At 46.8% G+C, this 26,420-nt stretch overlaps 1 protein-coding gene across 1 annotated transcript in view; it reads right to left on the reverse strand.

The window, feature by feature from the left end:
• ITGB5 (integrin subunit beta 5) overlaps positions 1-25,282 on the reverse strand; it is a 160,921-nt gene extending 135,639 nt beyond the window's left edge. The window contains exons 1-2 of the mRNA XM_034957242.4: positions 24,764-25,282; positions 11,274-11,359 (exon numbers count right to left, since the gene is read on the reverse strand). Of these exons, the coding sequence (XP_034813133.1) occupies positions 11,274-11,359; positions 24,764-24,833 (156 nt within the window). The 5' untranslated portion in view covers positions 24,834-25,282. The remainder of the gene's footprint in view (positions 1-11,273; positions 11,360-24,763) is intronic.
• Between the last annotated feature and the right edge of the window lie 1,138 nt (positions 25,283-26,420).

A 26,420-nucleotide genomic window follows, 5' to 3' on the forward strand; every position in this document is an offset into this window, starting at 1 on the left:
TACTTGGCCCAGTTCTGTTTGTCAAGGTGCACCTGTTTTGATCAGTCCAGTGCACAGCCCCACCACCAGGGTGGCAACGGAAGCATGGCCAGTTTCTTCAGAGTAATGAGAACCCCTGACACCTCTCTCACTGGTCTGGACCAGCTTACACTCTGGAATAGACTAGGGCACAGAGCCAACCTGCTTCACCTAAGCAGGAGGCAGGTGCACAATTCCTTCAGTTTGGTCAATGAGATGATCCCTCCCACTGCTGGGATACTTGCACTGGCAGTGAACTTCATCTGAGCTTCCCAACATCCTGCTCAAAGGGATTTTTGATGGATACTACCCGTCATTGAAGAAGAACTTGTACAGGGCCAAATGTATCTGCTGGGACCATCAGGAGACTTAAAGTCCAAATCATATTTCCCAGACCTGAAGAACTGTGAGGCGGCCAGGTCAGTGCCTATTACAACCCTAGTAGTGTCGCTGGCTTTCCCAAGTGCATGCTGTAGCAGCTCTGGGGCTTCTTTATTCTCTAGGATGTTAGGAGCAAAGCCCTCTTCATGCCCTTCACTGGTAGCAGTTTTCCCATGTTTCTCCTTAAAAACATTCTTCAGCTGAGGTTGTGATAAACCTCAGCTCCAGTGCATATGAGGCTTCCCTGAAGTTAGCTGCACCAACAAGAATCATGGGCTCCTGCACTGTCACCTGGTTGCCAGTGTGGAAACCACCATTAATCACATTAAAGCTGCAACTTGCAGGGTTGCACTGACTTCGGAAGCGCAGACCAAGTCAGCAACATGATGGTACAAAGGGAGTCCTATTCTCAGCAACTCCAGCTTTATAGACAGCAAAGGACACCCCATATGCCATGCGGACCAAAGTTAGATTTCTTCTCAGTGCCATGCATCTCTATCATCAGTGTCAAAGTTCGCTTTCTTGCTATCTAGGTCAGGCCATATGGTTTTGTTGATGTGCTCAACAACTTTGAGGCATCTTTACCTATATATCGAGTCCTGTCATTATTGTCCCAGAGCTCTAGGGACTCAGAGCCACTAGCTGAGGCACCACGGAGCAAGGCAGGTCTGAAGAAGCTTTTGAGGGTAAGGCAGCTACCTTAACAGGGAAATTCCCCTAAGAGGTAAAGATCTCTTTTGGCACGGAGTCCAAAAAATTGCTGTGACTAATTTCTTTTGATTTATTTTTGACCCAATAAGGAAGGAGTAAGCCATAACTGATTTGTAGCTATAGGTTCTTGTTGCCCAAGAAAAAGAACTGAGAGTGCTGCGGACTCAACAGAGGGAGTTAGGCCACAAGCCAAGAGCTTCGCCTCTATTCCATGTGTTCCTTTCTAAGTATTTTTATTTTCATTTTTGAGGCGGAGTCTCACTCTGTCACCCAGGCTGGAGTGCAGTGGTGTAATCTCAGCTCACTGCAACCTCTGCTTCCTGGGTTCAAGTGATCCCGCCGCCTTAGCCTCCGGAGTAGCTGGGATTACAAGCATGTGCTACTATGCCTGGCTAATTTTTGTATTTTTAGTAGAGACAGTGTTTTGCCATGTTGACCAGGCTGGTCTTGAACTCCTGACCTCAGATGATCGCCATGGCCGCCCAAAATGCTGGGCTTACAGGCATGAGCCACAACACCTGGCCTAGATATTTTAATTTTGAACAAGGATAGATGCATATTTAAAGAGAGAAAACCAAAATGACAGAGACCAGGGGCATATCTAGTAATGGCTATGACCTTCCAGGTATACAAACATTATAAATCTGGAAAATGTCTCTTAACCCTTAGTAGTTTAAGGTAAAAAAAAGAAAAAAAGAAAGAGAGAGAGAGGAGAAAGAAAGAAGAAAGAAAGAAAGAAAGAAAGAAAGAAAGAAAGAAAGAAAGAAAGAAAGAAAGAAAGAAAATGTCTCAAGACCTATATTTCTTTTTTTTTTTTTTTTTTTTTGAGATGGAGTCTTGCTCTGTCATCCAGGCTGGAGTGCAGTGACGCGATCTCGGCTCACTGCAAGGTCCGCCTCCCGGTTCAAGCCATTCTCCTGCCTCAGCCTCTGGAGTGGCTGTGACTACAGGTGCCCGCCACCACGCCCAGCTAATTTTTTGTATTTTTAGTAGAGACAGGGTTTCACCGTGTTTGCTAGAATAGTCTCGATCTCCTGACCTCATGATCCACCCGCCTCAGGCTCCCAAAGTGCTGGGATTACAGGTGTGAGCCACCACATCCGGCCCCTCAATACCTATATTTCTAAGCTCCATATTCAAGGAATACGGATGCCTCACATCATAAAGCCTTAGAGAAAAGGCAGACTGATGTTTAAGAAAATCCTCCTTCCTAAGCAAATTAATGCAGGAACAGAAAAACAAATACCACGTTTTCCCTTATCAGTGGGACCTAAACATTGAGCACCCACAGACATAAACATGGGAACAACAGATACTGTGAACTACTGGGACAGGAGAGTTTATGGGTCGAAAAACTACTTAATGGGTACTACGCTCACTACTTAGAGTGCAATATACCCATATAACAAACCTGCACATATACCCTCTGTATCTAACATGAAAGTTGAAAAAAAAAAGAAAAAGAAAGTCCTCCTCACATGAATGACATCCTGATGTCTGATGGCGTACCAGCTTCAGATCCCAGAGACCTGACACTCAGACCCTCTGCCAGGTGTCAGACATAGCAAGTTCCAAGGGGAAGGGCCCTTGACTGCATCACCTGGTGCCATGCCCTGGCTTCCACAGGTGGGGAATCAGAGGTCCACAGACCTAAGTTCACCCAAGAAGTTGAAGTTCATCTGGCCCTGGCTTCTTGGGCCCAAATCCAGTGCTCTTTGCAGCATGTGCCACCTCCCATTTTAGCCAAGGCCACTGCCAAGTTCTGCAGCAGGAAACTAACTTTGGGCCCAAAGCTTCCATCCTTCTGAAGGCAGCATTTCTTTGCTGCCCCAAATTCAGAGATCTGTTACCTACCAAACATGAGGGATAAATATCCTTTTGCAGAGAAACAGGTACAGAGGAGCCTCAACCTATAGAAGAGGAGGGGAGACTTCATCTCAACAGGCAAAAATGGCAACCTTTTGTTCCTTGAACAAAAGGAACCCAAGCAAGAAGGATGGGCTTCTAATGGGCCACAACACAACTGCTTGCAGATGCTCCCCATGCTCTATGCTGGAAGAGGTTCCTGTACACAAACAAAGCATTGATCCCTGGTCTCCAGAAATGCCCTTATCAAACTCTCCAAAGGGGAAAAGCAGCAGAATGGCAATAGAAAGTTGAAGTGTCCTTTGCGGCTTTTTTTTTTTTGAGAGACTGGGTCTCGCTCTGTCGTCTAGGCTGGAGTGCAGTGACGTGATCACCACTCACTGCAGCTTCAACTTCCTAGGCTCAAGCTGTCTCCCCACCTCAGCCTCCCAAGTAGCTGGGACTACAGGCAGGTGCCACCACATCCCACTGATTTTTTACTTTTTTTGTAGAGACCAGGTCTCACTATGTTGCCCAGGCTGGTCTACAACTCCTGGGCTCAAGCAATCCTCTCGCCTCAGCCTCCCAAAGTGCTGGGATTATAGGCGTGAGCCACCACGCCTGGCCTTTTGCTGCTTTTAGTTACTAAGTGGTAATAATATAAAAGAGAAAAGAGAGGTGTTTAAAATTTAGATGTTTTCAGTTTGTTACAACACTGGTGTTTGCAACTTATTGTAAGCCACCATGCTCACTCACCCCATCATCACTGTTACATGGAGGATAAGATGAGGTCTGCTACTTATTATAATATGTTAACACCTGACTCCATATATATTTTGTTTGTTTGTTTTTGAGATGGAATCTCGCTCTGTCACCTAGGCTGGAGTGCAGTGGTATGATCTCGGCTTACTGCAACTTCTGCCTCCTGGGGTCAAGTGATTCTCATGCCTCAGCCTCCCGAATAGCTGGGACTACAGGCGCCCACTGCTATGCCTGGCTAATTTTTGTATTTTTAGTAGAGATGGGGTTTCACCATGTTGGCCAGGCTGGTCTTGAACTCCTGAGTTCAAGTGATCCACCTGCTTCAGCCTCCCAAAGTGCTGGGATTACAGGCATGAGCCACCATGCCCAGCTCCCCTACATATTTTTTGCTAATCAAGGTCTCTTACCCTGCAGTCAAGGCTAGTGTTCAATGGGTGCTTGGCTGTCCAGCATCACAGCCAGTGCATTCAGGTTCCTCTATGCCAGACCAGACATTACATTATTTGAGTGCCATCCTGCCTACCATTGCTGAAGGCTAAAACTCTAAAAAGGTGAGGGTGATTGTTTTGGGGGAAAAGACAAATTCTTGTTTGTTTCTGAAACAGAGTAGAAGAGTTGAGAAACTGTAGGCCCTTGAACAAAAGGAACCCAAGCAAGAAAGGAGGCCAGCATGCCCAATCCCTGGGATGAAGAGGGAAGAAAACAAACTGGGAAAAAGGCAGAGAGCCCAGAGGAGAAGTGGACACAGGCAGGGAGCTGGCTTCTTGCTAAGGCCGACCTTTCTGGCTGGGATATGGCAGGGCCTGGCCCCCTGACCAGCCACACCTGCAGCTCCAACTTGGCAGAACCCTCAGGGATTTGAGGGGAAGGTAGCTGATGACAACCAAGATGTGTGTTGTGTGCCAGCAACACACTGCCACGTATACTCCCTGCCTGGGGGATGGAGAAATCCCTCTGCCAGCTTTCAATGGACTTATTAATTCACTGAACAAATATTTATGAAGTGTCTACAACAGGCCAATATTATTTCTTTCATTGAATCTGACCACAAGGAGATGTTCTTTAAAGAATCTATAGTTTATGTGAGCTGGATTGAATATTGATTCTTTTCATTTCAGTTGGCCCATCTTGCTTCCCAGCCTCTCACCTGTCTCCCTCCTCATGCTCCCACCTCCAATCCTACTGATGCTTCATTGCTTCTTCTCCACATCCACTTCCCCAGGCAAAGACCGCTCACCCCAGCCCAGACTTCACTAGTCTTCTCCCATGCCCGACCCCATTTCCATGCATCCATGGCCTCACTGTTCTTTTCACTAGTCTTCTCCCATGCCCGACCCCATTTCCATGCATCCATGGCCTCACTGTTCTTCTCCCTGTGGGAATTCAGCTCCACAGTGGTGGCCTTGCCTAACCTGGTCCTTCTCCCGGATTTCACAGCAGCCTGGTACTGCCCACAGCCACACCATTTCACAGAGCCTCATATTCACACCCTGACAACCTTCCAACTTCTGCAAACCCTAAGTGCAATCTCTCTGTCTGCCTTTGCCTCCTCTCTTGCTTTCCCCAACCCTGCTTTCTGTTCTCACAGGGAGCACTGATCCCTCAGCCTTGCCCACTTCTCCCAAACCACTGTCCTCTTGCGAGTGACACGAGCATAAGCTGCCAGTACACCGAGCCCATTCTCCCTTTCTTCTGGGGCACAAAGCTAGAGCAAGTCTCCCAGTTCTCATTGCAGTTAGGCATTGCCATGTGGCTGGGTTTTAGGCAACAGTGCTAGTAGGAAGAATGTGGGCTACCCCTAGGCCCTGCTTGAAAGCATCCGCACACTCTCCTCCAGGCACATTCCTCATGACAACTGGCTAGGTTGTAAAATTTACAATGTTAGAGGGGAAACAAAATGTCCATTTTAAAAAATGATGGACAAAATAGATCATAAACTGCTGGGATTTGTTGTGTGTTGATATGGTTAGGCTTTGTGTTCCCACCCAAATCTCATGTTGAATTGTAATCCCTATAATTCCCATAATCCTCACATATCAAAGGAGAAACAAAGTGGAGGTAACTGAATCATGGGGGCGGTTTCCCCTATGCTGTTCTCTTGACGGTGAGTGAGTTCTCCTGAGATCTGATAGTTTCATCAGGGGGTCTTCCCCCTTTGCTCAGCACTTCTCCTTCCTGACACCTTGTGAAGAAGGTGCATTGCTTCCCCTTCACCTTCCACCACGGTTGTAAGTTTCCTGAGGCCTCTCCAGCCATGGCGAACTGTGAGTCAATTCAACCCCTTTCCTTTATAAATTACCCAGTCTTGGGTATTTCCTTATAGCAATGTGAGAACAGACTAATACATGTGTCTTAAGCTGTGCTGTACAAACAGCACCATAAGGGCTGAGAAGCTGGCTGAGAAGCAAGCGGCCAAGGCTGTCTAGAACAAGGTAGAGAGTGTGCTGCAGAGAGGCAGGGGCAGCATGGACAGGCCAAGACAGGCAGTGACCCATACATCCTGGTCTCAGAGTAGGGGAGAGTCTGGCAACTCTGGATATGAGGGCAGAAAGTAAGTCTGAAACCCTCAGGTAAAGCATGGTGAGAAAATGAAGGCAAGAGGCCAGGCACAGTGGCTCACTGTCTGTAATCCCAGCACACTGGGAAGCCAAGGTGAGAGGATCACTTGAGCCCAGGAGTTGGAGACCAGCCTGGGCAACATAGTGAGACCTGTTCTCTACCAAAAAAAAAAAAAAAAAAAAAAATCAAAAACTTGCCTGGATGTTGTGGAATACGTCTATAGTCCCAGCTACTCGGGAGGCTAAGGTGGGAGGATCACTTGAGTCTGAGAGATTGAGGCTGCAGTGAGCTATGATCACACCACTGCACTGCAGCCAGGGCAACAGAGTAAGACCCTGTCTCCGAAAATAAATAAACTAAATGATTAAAAATGAAAAAAAAAGTAAACAAAAGCAAGAGAGCCAGGGCTGATGTGACACAGAGCCAACTAAGAGAGAACCAGCAAGAGCACCGTGCAGGGAGTGGTGGGAAAGGACACTGATGGACTCATACATGATATCTGTGGGAGGAGACGTGGCCAGCAGGCATGGAATTAGGTTACAAGGAATGTGAACTGCAGGGATAAGGAATCCTCATGCCCACTTCAAGTACAATAAGGGTAAGTCTTCATGGGATCTAGAGCAGGAGAATCCCCATGGAATGTACCATGGGATTCATCCTCATAGGTTGGGAACCTGGCTCTCACTGTCTGTCTACTGGGCAGCAACCCTCAGTATACACACACATCATATGCTTATTACATCTTTGATGATGTCCTGGGATATATGGTTAAGAAGGCACCCAGCCACACTTACTCTGTCTTGCTAAGGGGTACAGGTTGATCAAAACCATTTGTGGCCAGGCGTGTTGGCTCACGCCTGTAATCCCAGCACTTTGGGAGGCAGAGGCAGGCAGATCACTTGAGCCCAGGAGTTTGAGACCAGCCTGGACAACATGGTGAAACCCCGTCTCTACTAAAAATACAAAAATTAGCCAGGTATGGTGGCACGCGCCTGTAATCCCAGCTACTCAGGAAGCTGGGTGGGAGAATCACCTGGGACTGGGAGGTTGAAGCTAGAGTGAGCCATGATTCTATCACTGCACTCCAGCCTGGACGATGAGAGTGAGACCCTGCCTCAAATGAATAAATAAATAAATAACCATTCCTGAACTCTCCTAACCTGGCTCTCTAAAACACACCCATGTCCTGGGGAAAAGTCACCCCCAAAGAAGATGGGAAGCTGCATTCCAGGGCAGGGATCATAGGAATTTCTTCAGCTAAGAATGAGGCTCCTGATGAGCGGAGAGGGAGCCCAGTGGGCTGGACAGGGAACCTAAGTGTGGGCTGGGGTGATAACAAGCTCCTAGGGACAGCTTCATTTACTGTCAGCATCAGGAAGTCTGACTTGTGGAAGTACTAGCACAAGGAAAGAAGCTATTTAAAGTAAAAATGGACCTGGCTTCTGGATTTTCTAGCCACATGTCACTAGAAAATACTCATGGATGACAGTGGCAGCCATTCAGGAGGCTCAGCTAATCAGCCTTGTCCTCAAGTCCTCTCATGCACGGATCTCATTTTACACTCCCAGTCATGCTGGAGGGTGGGAACAATCACCTTCATTTTACATATCAAGAAATTAAGAGTAAATCACAGCAAAACTGATTGAAACTTTGGTTTTTCTAACTTCATGTCTTTTTAACAGTACTCTTATATCAAATACAAATTCCTGCCAGATTCTTGGCTGGATACTGGGTATCCAAGATAAGACAGTTTAGTTTCTCAAGGAGATGATGATTTAGTTGGTAACAGGCATGAAAACAAATTAAAACAAAAAGAGGTTATAAATACTAAAGAAGCACAGAGTACACGGAGACAAAGAGGTAGTCATGGCCTGCACCTAGCAGACACACAATAAATAGCCATCCAGTGAAATCCTTTGAGCAACTACTATGTGGTAAGCGCCATTCAGGAATACAGCAATGAAGAAAACAGATAGAACCCCTGCCCCAGTCGGGCATGGTGGATCACACCTATAATCCCAGCACTTTGGGAAGCTGAGGTGGGTGGATCACGAGGTCAGGAGTTCAAGACCAGCCTGGCCAAGACGGTGAAACCCCGTCTCTACTAAAAATACAAAAACTAGCCGGGTGTGGTGCCACGTGCCTGTAATCCCAGCTACTCAGGAGGCTGAGGCAGAGAATTGCTTAAACCCAGGAGGTGGAGGTGGCAGTGAGCCGAGATCATGCCACTGCACTCCAACCTGGGCTACAGAGTGAGACCCCATCTCAAAAGAAAAAAAAAAAAAAAAAGAACCCCTGCCCCTTACACTCCAGTGGAGGGAGCTTACATTCTCATATCAAATGGATACACAGATAAATAGACGGATGGATGGATAAATGAATGGATAGACAGATGGAGACAGTCAGGTATGCAGGTCGTTATGGAGTAGATGAGGTTAAACTGATTAATTTTTTTTTCTTTTTTGAGACAGGGTCTTGCTTTGTCGCCCAGGCTGGAGTGCAGTGGCACAATCTTGGCTCACTATAGCTCCTCCTCCCGGGCTCAAGTGATCCTCCCACCTCAGCCCCCCAAGTAGCTGGGACTACAGGCATGCACTAGCACACCCAGCTAATTTTTTGTATTTTTTGTAGAGACGGGGTTTCATCATGTTGCCCAGGCCGGTCTTGAACTTCTGAGCTCAAGCAATCCACTCACCTCAGCTTCCCAAAGTGCTGGGATTACAGGTGTGAGCCACTGCACACCAGGCCTGAATTGATTCTTTTTTTTTGAGACAGAGTCTCGCCCTGTTGCCCAGGCTAGAGTGCAATGGCCTGATCTCAGGTCACTGCAACCTCCACCTCCCAGGTTCAAGCAATTCTCCTGCCTCAGCCTCCCAAGTAGCTGGGATTACAGGTGCATGCCACCACGCCTGGCTAATTTTTTGTATCTTTAATACAGATGGGGTTTCACCATATTGGCCAGGCTGGTCTCGAACTCCTGACCTTGTGATCCACCCGTCTCAGCCTCCCAAAGTACTAGGATTACAGGCGTGAGCCACCGCGCCTGGCCGAATTGATTCTTAAAAACGATAAAACAAGGTATCAGTCAAGGAAAGGAGGGGCCGGGCATGGTGGCTCACATCTGTAATCCCAGCACTTTGGGAGGCCAAGGCAAGAGAATCATTTGAGGTCAGGTGTTTCAGACAAGACTGGGAAACATAGAGAGATCCCACCTCTAAAAGATTTTTTTTCAATTAGCCGAGCACAGTGGCCCACACCTGTAGTCCCAGCTACCTGGTGGCTGAGGTAGGAGGACTGCTTGAGCCCAGGAGATGGAGGCTGTAGTGAGCTATGATCACATCACTGTATTCCAGCCTGGGTGACAGAGCAAGATCCTGTCTCAAAAAATAAAAATAAAAATAAAAATAAATAATAAATAAATAAATAAAAGAAGGAAAGGAGGAAGAAAAAGCCAGGAAGGCTCTCCAGGGAGAGGAGAAACACCGGGAAGATCAGGCAGGGTTTCTCAAGCTGGGCTCTCTGGGTATCTGCAGGTGGTTCCCTCTGGCTAAATGTCAGGTCAGACAAGAGATGATGGTAGGAGGAAGGCAAGAGCCACAGAGCTTGGATCTGCCCTGCAGGTCATAGAGAACGAAAGGAAGATTTTAAAGAAGGGTGATAACAAAGATGGTACAATTAATCACAAATATGATTAAAGGTTTATATGTTGGAAAGATTCCGCTCTCAAAGTAAATTGAGAACTCCCAAAGTTTTAAAATTGGCATTTTAGAGAGTTCATATAGCAAGCAAGAGGCCATATAGTCTGGAGGGAAAAGCTTGGGCTCAGAGGTCAGATTAAAACCCCAGCTTTGGCACACTTGTGTGACCTTGAGTGAGTTATTTTACTGCTCTGAGTCTGAGATTTTCATCAATAAAACAAGTGTATTACACCCACCTGACAAAGCTATTGTGAGGATCAGAGATATTGTATGATGTACAAAGTGGATGACATCTAGTAGAGTCCCCACATGATCATTTTTAGCCATCATAGGTTAAAGGAATCCCTAGACCTCTGAGGCTGCCATGATGGAGACTAACCCCAGCCTCCCGTGAGCCATCTCTTGGTCCTCCTGACAGGGACCACACACTGCACTGCAGACTGAGCCAGTCAAAAAGTCCTGGATTCCTTTACAAATAACCTTAACGGGGCACTTTTACAGGGAGGGTTTGTGACCCAGAAATTTCCTTCAAGAGAGGAAATTTAGAAATCGATCATTTTCTGATTAGTCCACCAAGTTACATTTCCTTCCCTCCTTCCTTCCTCCCTCCCTCTCTCTTTCTTTCTTTCCTGATTTATTTAGTAGAGATAGAATCTCGCTATGTTGTCTAGGCTGGACTCAAACTCCTGAGCTCAAGCCTCAAGCAATCCTCCTGCCTTGGCCTCCCACAATGCTGGCATGAGCCACAGTACCCAGCCCATATTGCTTTATGATACCAATAGCCTAACATTGTCCCAAACCTATATCTCTTTCTAAAAGGCTTAAAGAAATGGCAGCCATTATTTCTAAATAAAATCATTCCATAAAGGCTAATTCCTAATATTTATTCTCAAGTAAACACACTAAGATGACTGGCTTCCACCAACATGCCAGCCATCTAGATATGTTTTGAATCATTATGCAACAAACTCAATTCACAAGCTCAGGTCTTTTGGAGTTCTTATACCAAAGATCAGAAAACTATAGATGAATCCTAACTGGTCTCCAAACAAAAGGGAAGGAAAGTCTTGTTTCCCCAAAACAGGATTAGCATTCCACAGTATCAAGAAACCCAGTTTATCTTATTGTCTCATAAACTTGGATTTGTCATCACTCTGCCCTGATGGGGAAGAGGCAGCTTACAGAATCTGCACAGGATTTTTATGTATAGTGAATTAGTGTGTTGTGGTGTTGGCCTCCTTCTCACCCTCACCCTCGCAGCATTCCTTCCCTTCTTCCTCCCCTCCCCCAACTACATACCTCTTTGGAGCACCAGGCACATTTTGGGTGGATTAGCAGACATTCTTCACATGAGGTGGCACTTCCACTAGTGCATATGTTGAGACCTTTAAAGCAAGATAAAGATGCACTAATTAGTTCCTGGCTATAAACTTCATGGATCAAGCCTTTGGATAGGGGGAATTACATCCTTCTTTAACAGGAGGCCTCTCTGAGTCTAAAGGGTGCAGGTACCATTGCTAATTGCAGGTTAAGGCTCATTTGCTAAGGCTGAACATTGAGTTTTTGAAGCATTCACCAAGCATGCACGCTTGTGTTAGCGACTTCCATTTCTTCTGCTAGACCCACTTGGATTCTCATTTTCCCCATAACTCAGCAAATCCTCTCTTGCTGAGAGAAAACAAGGCCCCTTTACACTTAGTCTATCCAAAATGACAAAAATAGTACAAAAAAAAAAAAAAAGAAAAGAAAAAAGAATACATTGGTTTTATTCAAGAATTTTTTTAAAAAAATAAAATTCTAAATCAAATACTCTCACATCAAAATGTACAGTGTACTGAAAGAAGCCATGTATCCCAGGAATACAATGTTGAATTAAGATAGAGGAAATCCATTGATTCAATATATCTATTAATAGGTCAAATAAAAAAAAAAAAAACCCAAGGCTAGGCATGGTGGCTCATGCCTATAATAATCCCAACATTTTGGAGGCGAAAGCAGAATTGCTTGAGCCTAGGAGTCTGAAACCGACCTAGGCAACATAGGGTCCCTGTCTCTAAGAAAAACAAAATTTCACCAGGTGTGGTAGTATGCACTTTGAGCCATGATTGTACCACTGCACTCCAGCCTGGGCAACAGAGGGAGACCCAGTCTCAAAAGCCGGAAAAAAAAAAAAAAAAAAAAGAAAGAAAGAAAAAGAAACTGAAGAATATCCCCAAAATGGAAAGATATCCTGTGCTCATGGTTTGGAAGAATTAATATTGTCAAAATGTCCATGCTATCCAGTCTAAAAATTTAATTCACTCTTTGTCAAAATCCCAATGTCATTTTTCACAGAAATAGAAAAAACAATCCTAAAATTTTTATAAAACCACAAAAGTTTGTATGAAACCCAAATAGCCAAAACAATCTTAAGCAAGAAGAACAAAGATGGAGGCATTGTGTTACCTCATTTCAAAATATACTACAAAGCAACTGTAATTAAAACAGCACAGTACTGGCATAAAAACAGACATGTAGACCAATGGAACAGAATAAAGTGCCCAGAAATAAATCCAGGCATTTACAGTGAACTGATCTTCAACAAAGTTGTCAAGAACACACAATGGGGAAAGGCCAGTCTGTTCAATAAATGGTTTTAGGACAACCAGATATCCATATACAGAAGAATGAAACTGAACCCTTATCTCACACTATATTTAAAAAATCAACTCAATATGGTTTAAAACCTTAAATATAACACCTGAAATGTAAAACTACCAAAAGAAAATGCACGAAAAAAGCTCTCTGGCATCAGACTAGGCAATGACTTTTTGAATATTATCCCAGAAGCACAGGCAACAAAAATGAAAATAGGCAAATGGAATTCTATCAAACTAAAAAGCTTCTGCACAGCAAAGGAAACAATCAACAGAGCAGAGAAACAACCTACTATATGCGAGAGAATATTTGCAAACCACACATCTGATAAGTGGTTAACATCCAAATACATAAAGAATTCAAACAACTCAATATTAAGAAAACAAATAACCCAGTTAGAAAAATGAGCAATGGGCCAGGCACCGTGGCTCGCACCTGTAATACTAGCAATTTATGAGGCCGAGGTGGGTGGATCACCTAAGATCAGGGATTAGAGACCAGCCTGGGCAACATGGTGAAACCCCATCTCTACTAAAAATACAAAAATTAGCTGGGTGTGGTAGTGCACCTCCTAATCCCAGCTACTTGAGAGGCTGAGGCACGAGAATCACTTGAACCCAGGAGGCAGAGGCTGCAGTGAGCTGAGATAGTGCCACTGCACTCCACCCTGGGTGACAGAGCAAGACTCTGTCTCAAAAAAAAAAAAAAAAAAGACAAAAGATAGCCAGTGCTAGCAAGAATGTGGATAAAAGGGAACCAGGGAAACTCTGTACACTGTTGGTGGGAATGTAAATTAGTACAGCTATTATGGAAAATGATATGGAGGTTCCTTAAACCAGAAGTACTATGTGTTCCAGCAATTCCACTTCGGGGTATATAGTCAAAGAAAATGAAATCAGTATGTCAAAGACATACCTGCACTCTCATGTTCCTTGCAGCACTATTCATAACAGCCAAGATATGGAATCAATAGACAGATGAATAAAGAAAATGTGGTATTTTTAAAAAGTGGTATACACATACAATGTAATCTATTCAGCCTTAAAAAATTGAGAAAATCCTGTCATTTGGGAAAACACGGATGAACCTGGAGGACACTATTAAGCGAGGCACAGAAAGACATACTGCATTATGTCACTTATACGTGGAGTGGAAAAAAACTGAACTCAGAAATACAGAGAGTAAAATGGTGGTTGCCATGGCTGGTGGGGTTGAGGTGGGATGGAGAAAGGCGAGATGGTTAAAGGGTATAAAGTTTCAGTTAGAGAGAATGAATAAGTTCTGGAGATCTATTGTGCAGAATGGTGAAAATAGTTCATAATAATGTATTGCATACTTGAGAATTGCTAAGAGAGTAGATCTTAAATACTCTCACCACACAGACACAAAGATAACTATGGGAGGTGATAAATATGTGAATTAGCTGGATGGTAGTAATCACTACAAATATATACATATAATAAAACATCATATCATATACTGTAAATATACATAATTATTTGTCAACTACCTCCATAAAGCTGGAAAAAGAAAAGAAAAATTTAAAAAGTAAAAGAGAAGAAATGCCAAAATAGGGGTTAAAAAAAAAAACAAACCAGTATCTTGCAACTGGAACATTTCCCTAATTTGCTAATTTTAACTCCCTGCTTCTCCTTTGTCACTAGCAGTAAAAACTCACAGAAATCGCAAACGGCAAAACTGCTGACTGGCAGAGGGGTGGGTGCAGGAGGTGGTGGTAGGGGAAGGAAGCTTTATCATGTCACCCCAGGGACTTTAGAAGGAAGAAATACCAATTGGCATAAGGATAGTAGCTGGGACCAGAGGGAAGGGAGAAACAGGCAGAAGCTGAGAGGCTAGGAAGAAAGGAAGAGAGGCTTTGAGAACCCACAGGGGGTGAGAACAAAGGTTTCCACCAGCCCTAACCCTGAACCCTAGGCCTCCTCATCCTTATCTACCTCACCCAGGGAGGCCTGCAGCAGGAGGCTCTGGTGCTGCTGGGACCCACCCACCTTGCCTGACCTCACTTCAGCAGGAAAAGCCATCCAGGCCCAAATGTGGACGAAGAAGGTCTGAGAACACAACCTACTGGGAAGCTGGATCTGCCTGTGTATGTGCTGACAACCTCCTAATTTTAAATGAATTCACTCACTCAGTGAGTTTTCTTTTCTTTTCTTTTTTTTGATTTCTTGTTTGTTTGTTTTTTTGTTTGTTTGAAACAGGGTCTAGCTCTGCTGCCCAGGCTAGAGTGCAGTGGTGTGATCATAACTCACTGTAGCCTCAAACTCCTAGCCTCAAGTGATCCTCCCACCTCAGCCTCCCAAGTAGCTGGGACTCCAGGTACACACCACCACACCTGGCTAATTTTTTTTTTGTGTGTGTGGTGGAAGACAGGGTCTTGCCATGTTGCCCAGGCTGGTCTCAAACTCCTGGGCTCAAGTGATCCTCCTGCCTGGGCCTCCCAAAGTGCTAGGATTACAGGCATGAGCTACCACACCTGGCTCACTTAGTGATTTTTAAATAGGCACTTAAGCCTTTAAAAACAAAAGTGTGTGCAGGAAAAGAGTTGCAAAATGTCAGTCCCATTTTTTGGTCAAATCCCCGTACCTGTCAGCAATCACTATCTGCAGGGGAAAAAAAATAAATCTAGAATGAAAGTAACTTTGCTCCTCCTCTCCTCAACCTTATCAAATATAAACTCAGGCTCGTTATGGCATATCCTTTTCTTTGATATATAAAATCATTTCCATAAAATCATGAGATTATAGCACCTTGGGGCTAGGATTGTTTTAAGATGAGCTAGTCAAGTTGCCTCTTTTTATAGATGAAAATGTAAGATAATGAGAGTATGTGACTTGAAACAAGGAGCCCTATCTACAAAAAAGAGGTCAGACGGGGTCCTGACCAGCAAGTACCCACATGGGATACCTGCCTGGTGGTCCCTCTGCCATCTTGGATGTAGGGCTGGTGTGACCTGCTGAGCTCTAGGGTCCTCTGGAGATCTGTAACAGCCCCTTCATCAGAAAGGAATTTGAGGTCAAAGGCCTCACTTAGGACTCTGATCAAAGCCACATAATTTTTTTTTTTAGACAGAGTCTTGCTTTGTTGCCCAAGCTGGACTGCAGGGGCATGATCTTGGCTCACTGCAACCTTGCTTCCCAAGTTCAAGTGATTCTCCTGCCTCAGCCTCCTGAATAGCTGAGATTACAGGCATATGCCATCACGCCTGGCTAATTTTTGTATTTTTAATAGAGATAGGGTTTCAGCATGTTGGCCAGGCTGGTCTTCTGACTTCGACTCCTGACTTCAAGTGATCTGCCCACTTCAGCCTCCCAAAGTGCTGGGATTATAGACGTGAGCCACTGCACCCAGCTTCAAAGCCACATACATTTGCAAACAACACTTTATAATTACCAGAGCCTCATCATGAGCTCTGGGAACTTGGGCTGGAGGTCCAGGGCTCAGGACAATAAGAGCTCCTCAATTCTGACACAGATCAGACTGAGCTCTGGTCTTCTGGTCCACCAGCCTAAAAGCCCTTACTTAATTGGACACAATACCAAAGAAACTCAAAGGATGTGATAGTCACCTGGTATGAAAATATCATGAACAACTGTAAAACAATTTGTCATATAGCATTACTAACTGTTTCTGTTATTATTAAATATTCACATAGAAAAGTAAAGTCGTTTGTACTCAAAATGATTGCCCTAAGATTCAGTTGCTGTTGGGACACATTCAAATTCAAGAAACTCTGCACTCAACACATCCTAAATGCTGAGCACTGGACTGGGGGGATGCTAGAAATGCACAGGTGAATGACCTACCAGCCCTTGATGTCCAGGAACTCACAGTGTGCCGGGTACCAGGTACCAGACAGGTACTCCAGGATCCAAAACCACAGGCTGTGTGCTGGTATGTGTAATGTCAGACTCACTCCCTTTGGCATCTCTCCTCTCTCCACCTATTAATATTTCAGAGTTTGGACTTTGCTGGATGAGTCATTTGGCACCAATAAGCATTTTGAAAAGGAAGGAAGCAATGAATAAAAAACTAAACACACAGAGTTCACAAATGTCAGTGTTAGGTCTAGGTCATGGAAACAGGAACTAGCAGCCCAGATGATAGCCACATCTCATCTTCTTTGCTGTTTGCATAGTGACTATTCCCAGCTCGGTGGCAACTCCATGTATCTCTTTTGCCTCACGTCTCTGAAGCCCAGTGTTTATTGCAAACTGTAATCTAAAAATATGTTCTTCCAAAATTCACTGACTCACCCCTGTGTTTCATCAATCATCCAAGGAGCCACCGCATCCGGTTGATCACTCCTTTCAAGATGCAAGAAACGTTTATCCTAAGCCAACCCTTCCTGTCTGCAACCTCTAGCCCCAACAACCCAAGCCAGGCCCTCTGGTCTAAATTCCTGCCATAGCCTCCTGGCTGGCCTCCTTCCATTCAGCCTCTCTCCACTTCTGTACACCCCATGGGTCCAAGGTCAGACAGCTACTACTAAAACATACATCTGCAGTCAGAATTTCCTGATCCAAAATATTCAGTGGGATAACAGAAGTGAATACAGAAGCTGAAATGGCCTTTCTGCCTTGAAGATGGCAATGCCCTGGAATGCTTCTCCCCACACCCTGAACCAGGCCCTCACATTTGTCACACAATGGACAAAAGAGTCCCAGTATAGACTCCAGCAACTAAATAGCCATATGTCTAAATGTTACCATGAAATGCAAATATGCCCTAGGAAGGTTTTATCCCAGCAGTTCTCATTCTAGACTGCCTTTATGAACATCAGACATCTGCACAACACTCAACAATACCAGCCTTACAGATCTGACTTCTATTTTTAAAACACCAATTCACATAATGGAGTGCTAGACAGCTATAAAGAAAGAATGAGCATGCTCTCTGTATTGACAGGAAGCTTACCCCAATACATCGCTAAGTTAAAAATAAAAAGCAAGATACATACTGTGTTTTGTGCTGCCTCTGAATAAAAATGAAAGAGGGATATTCGTAACATATCCATAGAAACCCTCAGGATACATAAGAAAGCTTATTAGCTTTATAATAGGAACTATATAGGCACAATTTGTTTAGAAAAGGGGGTCACAGAAATATCCCACACTGATGGGCAACAAGAAAGAGAGGCTTCTCGCTTGATATGAGTTATACTTTTAAAAATTATGGGACTATATTACCTATCAAAAGGTATTTTTTTAAAGAGGCAATTGATTACCTCTATGTTCTTCTTCCAAAATCACCTAACTCTGTCTAATCACGGGAAAAAATCAGAAAATCCCAAGAGGGGGATGATCTACAAAATATCTGACCAGTACTTCTTAAAACTGTCAAGGTCATAAAAAACAAGGAAAAGACTGAGAAACTGTCACAGCCATGGGAACCCAAGGTGACATGACAACTCAATGTATTGTGGTATCTTGGATGGGATCCTAGAACAGAAAAAGGACTTAGGTAAACACTAAAGAAATCTAAACTGATGGACTTTAGTTAATAATAACATATCAATATGGTTCATTAATTATAATAAAGGTACCATACTAATGTAAGATGTTAATAATAGGCAAAACTGGGTGTGAGGTAGATGGGAACTCTTTGCACTATCTTCTCAATTTTTCTGGAAATCTAAAACTGCTCTAAATTCTTTGAAGGCTTTTTTAAGGGCCAGGCACACTGGCTCACTTCTGTGATCCCAACAATTTGCAAGGACCAGGTGGGAGGAGCAGTTGAGCCCAGGAGTTCAAGCTACAGTGGGCCATGATCACGCTAATGCACTCCAACTTGGGTGACAGAGCGAGATTCTGTCTTTTTTAAAATAATAAATAAATAAATAAAAGAGACACCAGGCACAGTGGCTCATGCCTGTAATCCCAACACTCTGGGAGGCTGAGGCAGGCAGATCACCTGAGGTCAGGAGTTCAAGACCAACCTGGCCTGCATCGTGAAACCCTATCTTTACTAAAAATACAAAAAATTAGCCAGGCATGGTGGCATGTGCCTGTGATCCTAGCTACTTGGAAGGCTGAGGCATGAGAATGGCTTGAACCTAGGAGGCAGAGGTTGCAGTGAGTCAAGATCACACCACTGTACTCCAGCCTGGGCAACAGAGTGAGACTCCATCTCAAAATAAAATAAAAAAGAAAGGGAAAAAGAAAAGAAAAAGTACATATGTAAAAGTTTGTTTGTTTGTTTGTTTGTTTGAGACAGAGTCTCTGTCTCCCAGGCTAGAGTACGGTGGTGTGATCTCAGCTCACTGCAACCTCAGCCTCCAAAGTTCAAGCGATCCTCCTGCCTCAGCCTCCTGAGTAGCTGGGATTACAGGTGCACACCACCATGCCTGGCTAATTTTTGTATTTTTAGTAGAGACTGGATTTTGCCATGTTGGCCAGGGTGGTCTCGAACTCCTGACCTCAGGTAATCTGCCTGCCTCGGCCTCCCAAAGTGCTGGGATGATAGGTGTGAGCCACCCTGCCTGGCCAAATCTTTTAAATAAAGTTTTTCTAAGCCCATTAAAATCCTGGGGTGAGAGAAGGGATCATCTGAGTACCAAGCACTGTGGCTGTGTCAGGGACACAGGTAAATAAGACCAGGGCTATTAACCAGGTAGCAGGTGAGACAGACCAGCTGCAGCCCCCAGTCTCTCTAATGGAATGGGCCATGAAAGCAGGAGGAGGAGGAGATAGTTCTGCTCCACCCAGGGATGTAGGGAAGGAGAACAGGATATACTGGGTATAAAAGATCCGAGGACTTGTTCTGTCACTTATTGGTTATGTGACCTAGGGCAAGTCACTTAACCTTTCCAGGCCTCAGCTTCCTCATGCAAACAACTCAGGGAGTAGACCAAATGGCCTCCATACCAGCTCAAAAAATCCTAACACAAAGCCAGGAGTGGTGGCTCATGCCTGTAATCCCAGCACTTTGGGAGGCCAAGGTGGGCAGATCACCTGAGGTCAGGAGTTCAAGACCAGCCTGGCCAACATGGTGAAACCCCATCTCTATTAAAAATTGAAAAATAAGCCAGGTGCGGTGGTGTACGCCTGTAATCCCAGCTACTCGGGAGGCTGAGGCAGGAGAATCGCTTGAACCTGGGAGGCAGAGGTTGCGGTGACCAGAGATTGCACCACTGCACTCCAGCCTGGGCGACAGAGTGAGACTCCAATTAAAAAAAAAATCCTGACACATTCCAACAGAATCTCTTTCTCCCAGGATGTTTCTTCCTAACAAGCCACATGCATAGTCCCTGACTTCAAAGCTAGCTGTGGAAGGCAACAGGGAGTTGAGGACGGGATGCATCGCCCTCTTCACCTCCCAATTACCAAGATTCAGGTTCATCCATTATTCATTCAACAAATATGTGCCTGGTGCTGTTGTAGGCATGGAGGATACAGAGATGAATAAAACCAACAAGACTCCCTTATTCACGGAGCTCACATCCTGGCTGGGGGAGAATTCTACTTAGGGGAAATAGTGAAGAAGATATGTAGTTACATTAGATGGTGGTGAGTGCTAAGGACAAAAATTAAAGAAGAAAAGCAGATAAAAAGAACTCGGGATATAGGGAGGAGGTTGCAGCTTTAGCTGGGAGCGGCCAGGGAAAACTTGGCTGAGCAGGAGATGCTAGAAAAAGGGTTGCAGGGTGGAGGAAGCCGGTCATGCAGATATCTTGGAGGACGGTATTCCAGGCAGGGAGAAGGGCTGCCATGGGAGCATGGCTGGCACGCTGAAGGGACAGTGGGAGGCCCACGCTGCTGGAGCAAAGGACTCGAAGGGAAAGTGGTGAAGGAAAGTCAGAGAAGTAGGTGGAGAGTTCGTGGAGCCTGGCAGGACTCTGGGAAACCATTCGAAGGTTTTAAGCAGAGAGACATGATCTGACTTGAGTTGGATCTCAGGATCACTCTGAGGGACAGTTGAGAATAACTAAAGGGAACAAGTTGCAGAAGTAGGTCCCAGCTCTACAAGAGACAACCAGCTCTGAAAATGTCTGGCTGGAGTTGGGGAGGGAATCCTATAAAGAGAGGGCAGGGTACCCCGCAGTGCCTTCAAAGCATCAGCCTTAGGGGATGAGTCAAGCCTGTCTTAGAGCAAACTTTTCACCATGAGGCCCGGGAAGTAAACCCTGCATTCAACGGAAGCAAGAAGCCTCAGAAACAAATGGGTGCCTCTAAATAAAGCATTCCTTTACATTTATAGAGGCCATTAATCCCATTCGAACCGGAAAGAAGGAAAACAAACCACGGCAGTCAGTTCTCCAAGGCCCTCGGCTCCAGCCAACTGGAAATACCTGTGAAAAGAGACCCTATCCCATTAACCCAGCTGCACACTGCCATGTGAAAGGGGCCCTATTATTTAAGTAGTGTGTAATTGTCCCACATTACTGATATCGTTAAAGCATCTCAGAATATTTCCATGGCCAGGCTGAAGAAGAAAAAGTAGTTACCAGGCCACGCAGGCACAAAAGGCCTTTTGCCAAACTACTTAGATATTTTAATTCCCCATTGCCTCAGTAGCTAAATAAGCATGGAGAACAAGCAGGCGGGGAATACTAATTAGAGCTAATTAGACCCTGCCCTCTTCTGCCTCAATCCCCTTTATAAAAAGCTCCCCCAACTCAAGGATGATAGAGTTAAAATGTAAATCCATAGGATAAACAGCAGTCTACAGACCAAACCCACTGTTTGTATTTCATTGTCCTGTCAGCTCTAAACCTGTGCCTGGTTACCTACAGAGAGCTGCAGACCCAGCCAAATTCCAACAACCCCATCACAGACCACAGGAAATGTGGTAGGGGGTGGGGGGTAGAGGAAGGGTGCTGCCAACATGAGTCCACTAAATAAAACAAAGGGCTTTCTTAGGATGTGCAGAGCATTCACTAGAAGAACATTTGATTGCTTTTTTAAAAAGAAATGAATGTGATAGCACACATAATTCCAGCGGTGTTGCAGGATCCTCTTTATAAGACGGTGTTCCTCTCTCTGTCTTAGCAAAGGCAGCGTGGAAAAGCCTCACCTCAGTGAGACCCCTGGTTTTGTGGGAAGACCACATCCTAGGATTCTGTCTGAAGGCTCTTGGCTGTAAGATAATAAAAAGAGCAGGAGATAGCCCTTGGTGGGGACGGGAGGGGGTTGTCAGCCAGCCAGGGACTTGTTTGAAATGAGCCCCTGAAACCTAAGGTCAGTTTCCTGCTGGAAATCCGTACTGAGATGAAAGTGGGGTTAGAGCAACAGAGAGAGCCACTCAAACACTGGTCCAGGAACACCCAGGCAGGCATGGCCCTGAAGGTCATCTCTTTCTTTTCTCTGAGTAACTAGGTTTTTTTCTTTCAAATAATGTTCCTAGTGGCAAGACAGAAACACTCCCTGAATAAAGTACCTGTAGTGCTTCAAGAAAACAAAGAAGGGAAGGGAAGCAAAAAAAAAAGAAAAAAAAAAAAGAATGTTGAAGTTAATTCAGCAACACTGAAAAACTAGGAGAAATCACACAGATGTGAGTCAACCTCTGCTAATCCTGAGAAGCTTCAGGGCCCTAAGAGGTAAGCAGCAAGTTCTGGAGGCCAGTGCCATGGCTTGCTCCACCACCACCACCACCAAAACCTGTAGTCAAAGAGACTGGCAGAGGCCAGCCGTGGTGGCTCACACCTGTAATCCTAGCATTTTGGGAGGCCGAGGTGGGCGGATCACCTGAGGTTGGGAGTTAGAGACCAGCCTGACCAACATGGTGAAACCCTGTCTCTACTAAAAATACAAAATTAGCCAGGCGTGGTGGTACATGCCTGTAATCCCAGTTACTCAGCAGGACAATCACTTGAACCTGAGAGGCAGAGGTTGTGGTGAGCTGAGATCATGCCACTGTACACCATCCTGGGCAACAAGAGTGAGACTCTGTCTCAAAAAAAAAGAAAAGAAAAGATAGGCAATGGGAAAACAGGACCCCAAAAGAGTTGCAAATGAACCACCATGCTCAGTGCTTTTCTCTTCCTTAAGCTGAGTCGGTAGGACAAAGGGCACTGGACCAAAAGCCATGGTCCCTGGTCCACCACTCCTGACCCAAGTAGAGGGGAAGGGCAAGTCACTTCCTTCCTGAGCCCATATGAGAAAATGGACATCACCGTGAAGATGTACGTGAACTCTGAAAAAGAGAAAGCAAGATGCAAGTGGAAAATAATGTATTTTTAGAAATTATTCGCAGCCAGGCGTGGTGGCTCATGCCTGTAATTGAAGCACTTTGGGAGGCCAAGGCGGTTAGATCACCTTAAGTGAGGAGTTCAAGACCAGCCCAGCCAACATGGTGAAACCCTGTCTCTACTAAAAATACAAAAATTAGCCGGGCATGGTCGCAGCGCCTGTAATCATTGCTACTTGGGAGGCTAAGCCAGGAGAATTGCTTGAACCTGGGAGGTGGAGGTTGCAGTGAGCCGAGATGGCACCACTGCACTCCAGCCTGGGCTACAAGACTGAAACTCTGACTCAAAAAAAAAAAATTATTTGCAACTAGAAATTATTATTATAATTCTGTTTGTCAGAATTACAGAATGTCAAGCTGGAAAGGAACTTAAAAGCCATCTCCTTTGGCAGTTTCCGAACTTTTGGATTTCAAAGAAAACTAAGATTTAAAAACAAAACAAAAGAAACAATCAGAAAAAGAGAAGGGGAACTTAACATAGGGTTGTCAGATTTTCTTATTTTGCCAAAATTAAAAACTACTAATATTATTAAGAAGTATTAAAAGAAAATGTTCCCACCAAAAAAAGAAAAAGTGCCTAATTTCAAACTAAAGGAAAGTCCTTGTGGAGCAGGGGAGCGTTGACAACAATACGATTCCAGTGTGATGCAGGCTACATCTTCCTGCTCCTCGCTTTCCCTAGGGACCCATGAAAATATCCGTGATGGGCACTGGCTGCCGGATGGGTGTTTGGAATCCACTCATCTACTCTCCAAGCTCTGGAGTGATTATTTTCCCATTTAAAACAAAAACCAAAAACCTTGCTACAGTATTAAGTTTGAATTAGGGTCTGAACGAAGTTATTGTTTGCTCAGACCCCTCCTCCGCTCTTAAACCTAAACCTCCACTGCCTTCATGTAAATGAGACACCGTGGGGGAACAGTCCTCCCTTCGGGCAGCCAGGCAACCACTTGGCTCACAAGAGCAATCAAGTATCTCCGGCTTGAAAGTTAATAGAGCACTATTATTTCCTAAAAGAAAGGAGAAAGTCCGCATCCCAAACAAGTGCATCCTTCCTCGAGGGCCTCCGAACTACCACGTCCAATCATCTCCCAACTCTGAAAAGTTAGAGCAGGTAACCGAGGGATCCTTGCAACGCCGCCAGCCCACCGCAGCGTCGGACTAAGGCAATCTCCACAGCCCCAGTTCTCTGCTCCAGAATCCTCCACAGTTAGGGGAGTGTGAGGCTCCGAGCGTGTGCAAATCGCGGGATAAAGTCGGGCAGAAGGAATTTAATAGGGAAGTCCCAGGTGGGGCTGTGGTTTGGGACGCGGGTGCCCCCTCGGGTTTGCGGTGGCCTAGGCGAGGAGGAAGCAGGCGGGGGGCGGGGAGGGTGGGGGCTGCATCTTCAAAGGCAGGCGGCTAGCCTAGGCGCAGCGAACTCCAGGATTCGCTGTGGGCCCTGTGCACCCGCCGTTCCAGGAGGCGAGCCCTCCGGAGTGGAGGTGGCCCCGGGCTTTGGCTGGGGTTTCGAGACTCCCTTGCTTCTCCGGGAACAGGGCACCGACGGCATCCCCCAGCAGCCCGCCCGCTCCCGGCCGGCCACAAGGACCGCTTTGTGCCCGCCAACGGAGAGCCCGGGCCCCAAGGCAGGGCTGGCGGCGGTCCTCCCCGTGCCCTGGGCGCGGGCCCTGGCGGGCTAGGTCAGCAGGCCGGCCAGGCTGTTTACACAGGAAGGGAAGCTCCTCCTCAGCCCGGGAGGGAACAGGAGACTCACGACAGCCTGGCGGGGCTGCGCGCGGGGAGCGCCCCGCGGGGCTGTCCCCTAGCGACTGGCCCACCAGGGAGTGCCCCAAAGGCGCCCTCCGCCCTCAGGCACCGCCTGCGCTCCCCGCCCCTCCGAGACGCCCGCCCGCGGCTGAGTGCGCGACAAAGTTTCTCTGGGCGCCGTGGGCGGCGCGGCTTACCTGCGAGCCGGGGCAGGAGCGCGCAGAGCCCCAGGAGGCAGGCGTACAGCGGCGCCGGGGCCCGCGGCATGGTGGGGCGCCTCCCTCAGCGGCGGCGCGGTCGCTGCACTCCGCGGGGGCCGGCGGCCGGGGCCGGGGCCGGAGCGCGGGGGCCGAGGGCCGGGGGCCGCAGCCGCATGCCCCGCGCGCAGCTCCGGCTCACGGCGCCCGCGCTGGCCCGCGCCCCGCCGCCACCATCCGTCCCGCAGCACTCACGGCCGAGTCCCGGGACCGCGGCTGCCCTGGCTGGCCGGCCGGGACCCCTGGAGTGTCGCCGCTCGGGACGGCCCCAGCGGGCTGCTCCGGGTAGGGGAGGGGCTGGCTCCGCTCGGCGGCCGCGACTTGGGCTCCGAGACGCGCCCAGCGCCGAGACTCCCCCGCGCGCCGGCACACTCTGCCCCTGGCCTCCGCCCCTTCCCTTCCTCCCTCCGGCCCGCCAGGCTCCACTTTCCTCCTCTCCTTTCTCCTCCCCTTCTCTCCCCTGCCAGGCCCCCGCCCGGCCGCCACACGGTCAGCTTACGGCGAGGCGGGGCGGGGCGAGCTCCGGGCCGGGCCAGCTCCGCCCTGTGCGGGGACCGGCCCGGGACGCGGAGGCCCTACGGGCCCAGGTGGAAGTCGCTTGCGACTCACTTGGGGCGTGGGGGGCTCGAAACCACTGAGTAGAGCCCGCTCCCGTTGCTTAGCCGCCCGTCGCCACGGGAAAGGGGCGGGGCACGCTGCATTAGGCGAGCCGAGATTACTTGGGCCAAAGGCGGTTGCTAGACTGCGAGAGGGAGAGCAGGTACGGGGGTCGTGCCGGTACCACCTCATCCTCCCAAAGCCTCACTGCCGGCGGCCTGAGATGGGACGTAGACGCCCGCGCGTGGAACCGCAAAGCGACTTCTGGATGAGCAAGGGAGGGCATGGTGGGCCGTGGAGGCACAAGTAAAACCTACATTTCTTTTTCTTTTTTATTTATTTATTTTTTTTGAGACAGCGTCTTGCTCTCACTCAGGCTGGAGTGCACTGGCCCAGTCTTGGCTCACTGCAGCCTGGACCTCCTGGGCTCAAAGGTTCCTCCACCTTAGCCTCCTGAGTAACTGGGACTACAGGCGCGCGCCACCACACCCGGACAATTTTTACATGTTTTGTAGAGATGGGGGTCTCGCTGTGTTGCTCAGGTTAGTCTTGAACTCCTGGGCTCAAGCATTCCTCCTGTGTCTGCCTCCTAAAGTGCTGAGATTACAGGTGCGAGCCACCGCGCCCGGCCCACTTTTCACTTTTTAACTTTTGCACCTTTCAAGGATTTGAGACTGGCCAGTATGCCGCTATATTTCGTTGTCCTTACTGATAATCTGTCAGTTTCCATGATCAAACTGATAGACTCAAAAACATATGCTCAGGCTTTCATCTTATCATTTACATATAAGCTGGATCTGAACTAGCCAATAAAGAGTGGGGTGGGGTCTTCCTCAGATGGTGCAGCAAAGGATGCCTTGGGCTTGGATTCGCTACAAGTGCGTTTAGAGTGGAGTGGTTGATAGGCAAGAGAAGAGGCGACATTCAGGTAGGGGAAAATAACGATAGAGTACCTACCAAGTACAGAGAGCACACTGCCAGCCAGGCACTGTTCTAAGTC

The sequence above is a fragment of the Pan paniscus genome, chromosome 2, assembly GCF_029289425.2.
Source record: "Pan paniscus chromosome 2, NHGRI_mPanPan1-v2.0_pri, whole genome shotgun sequence".
Taxonomy (NCBI): domain Eukaryota; kingdom Metazoa; phylum Chordata; class Mammalia; order Primates; family Hominidae; genus Pan; species Pan paniscus.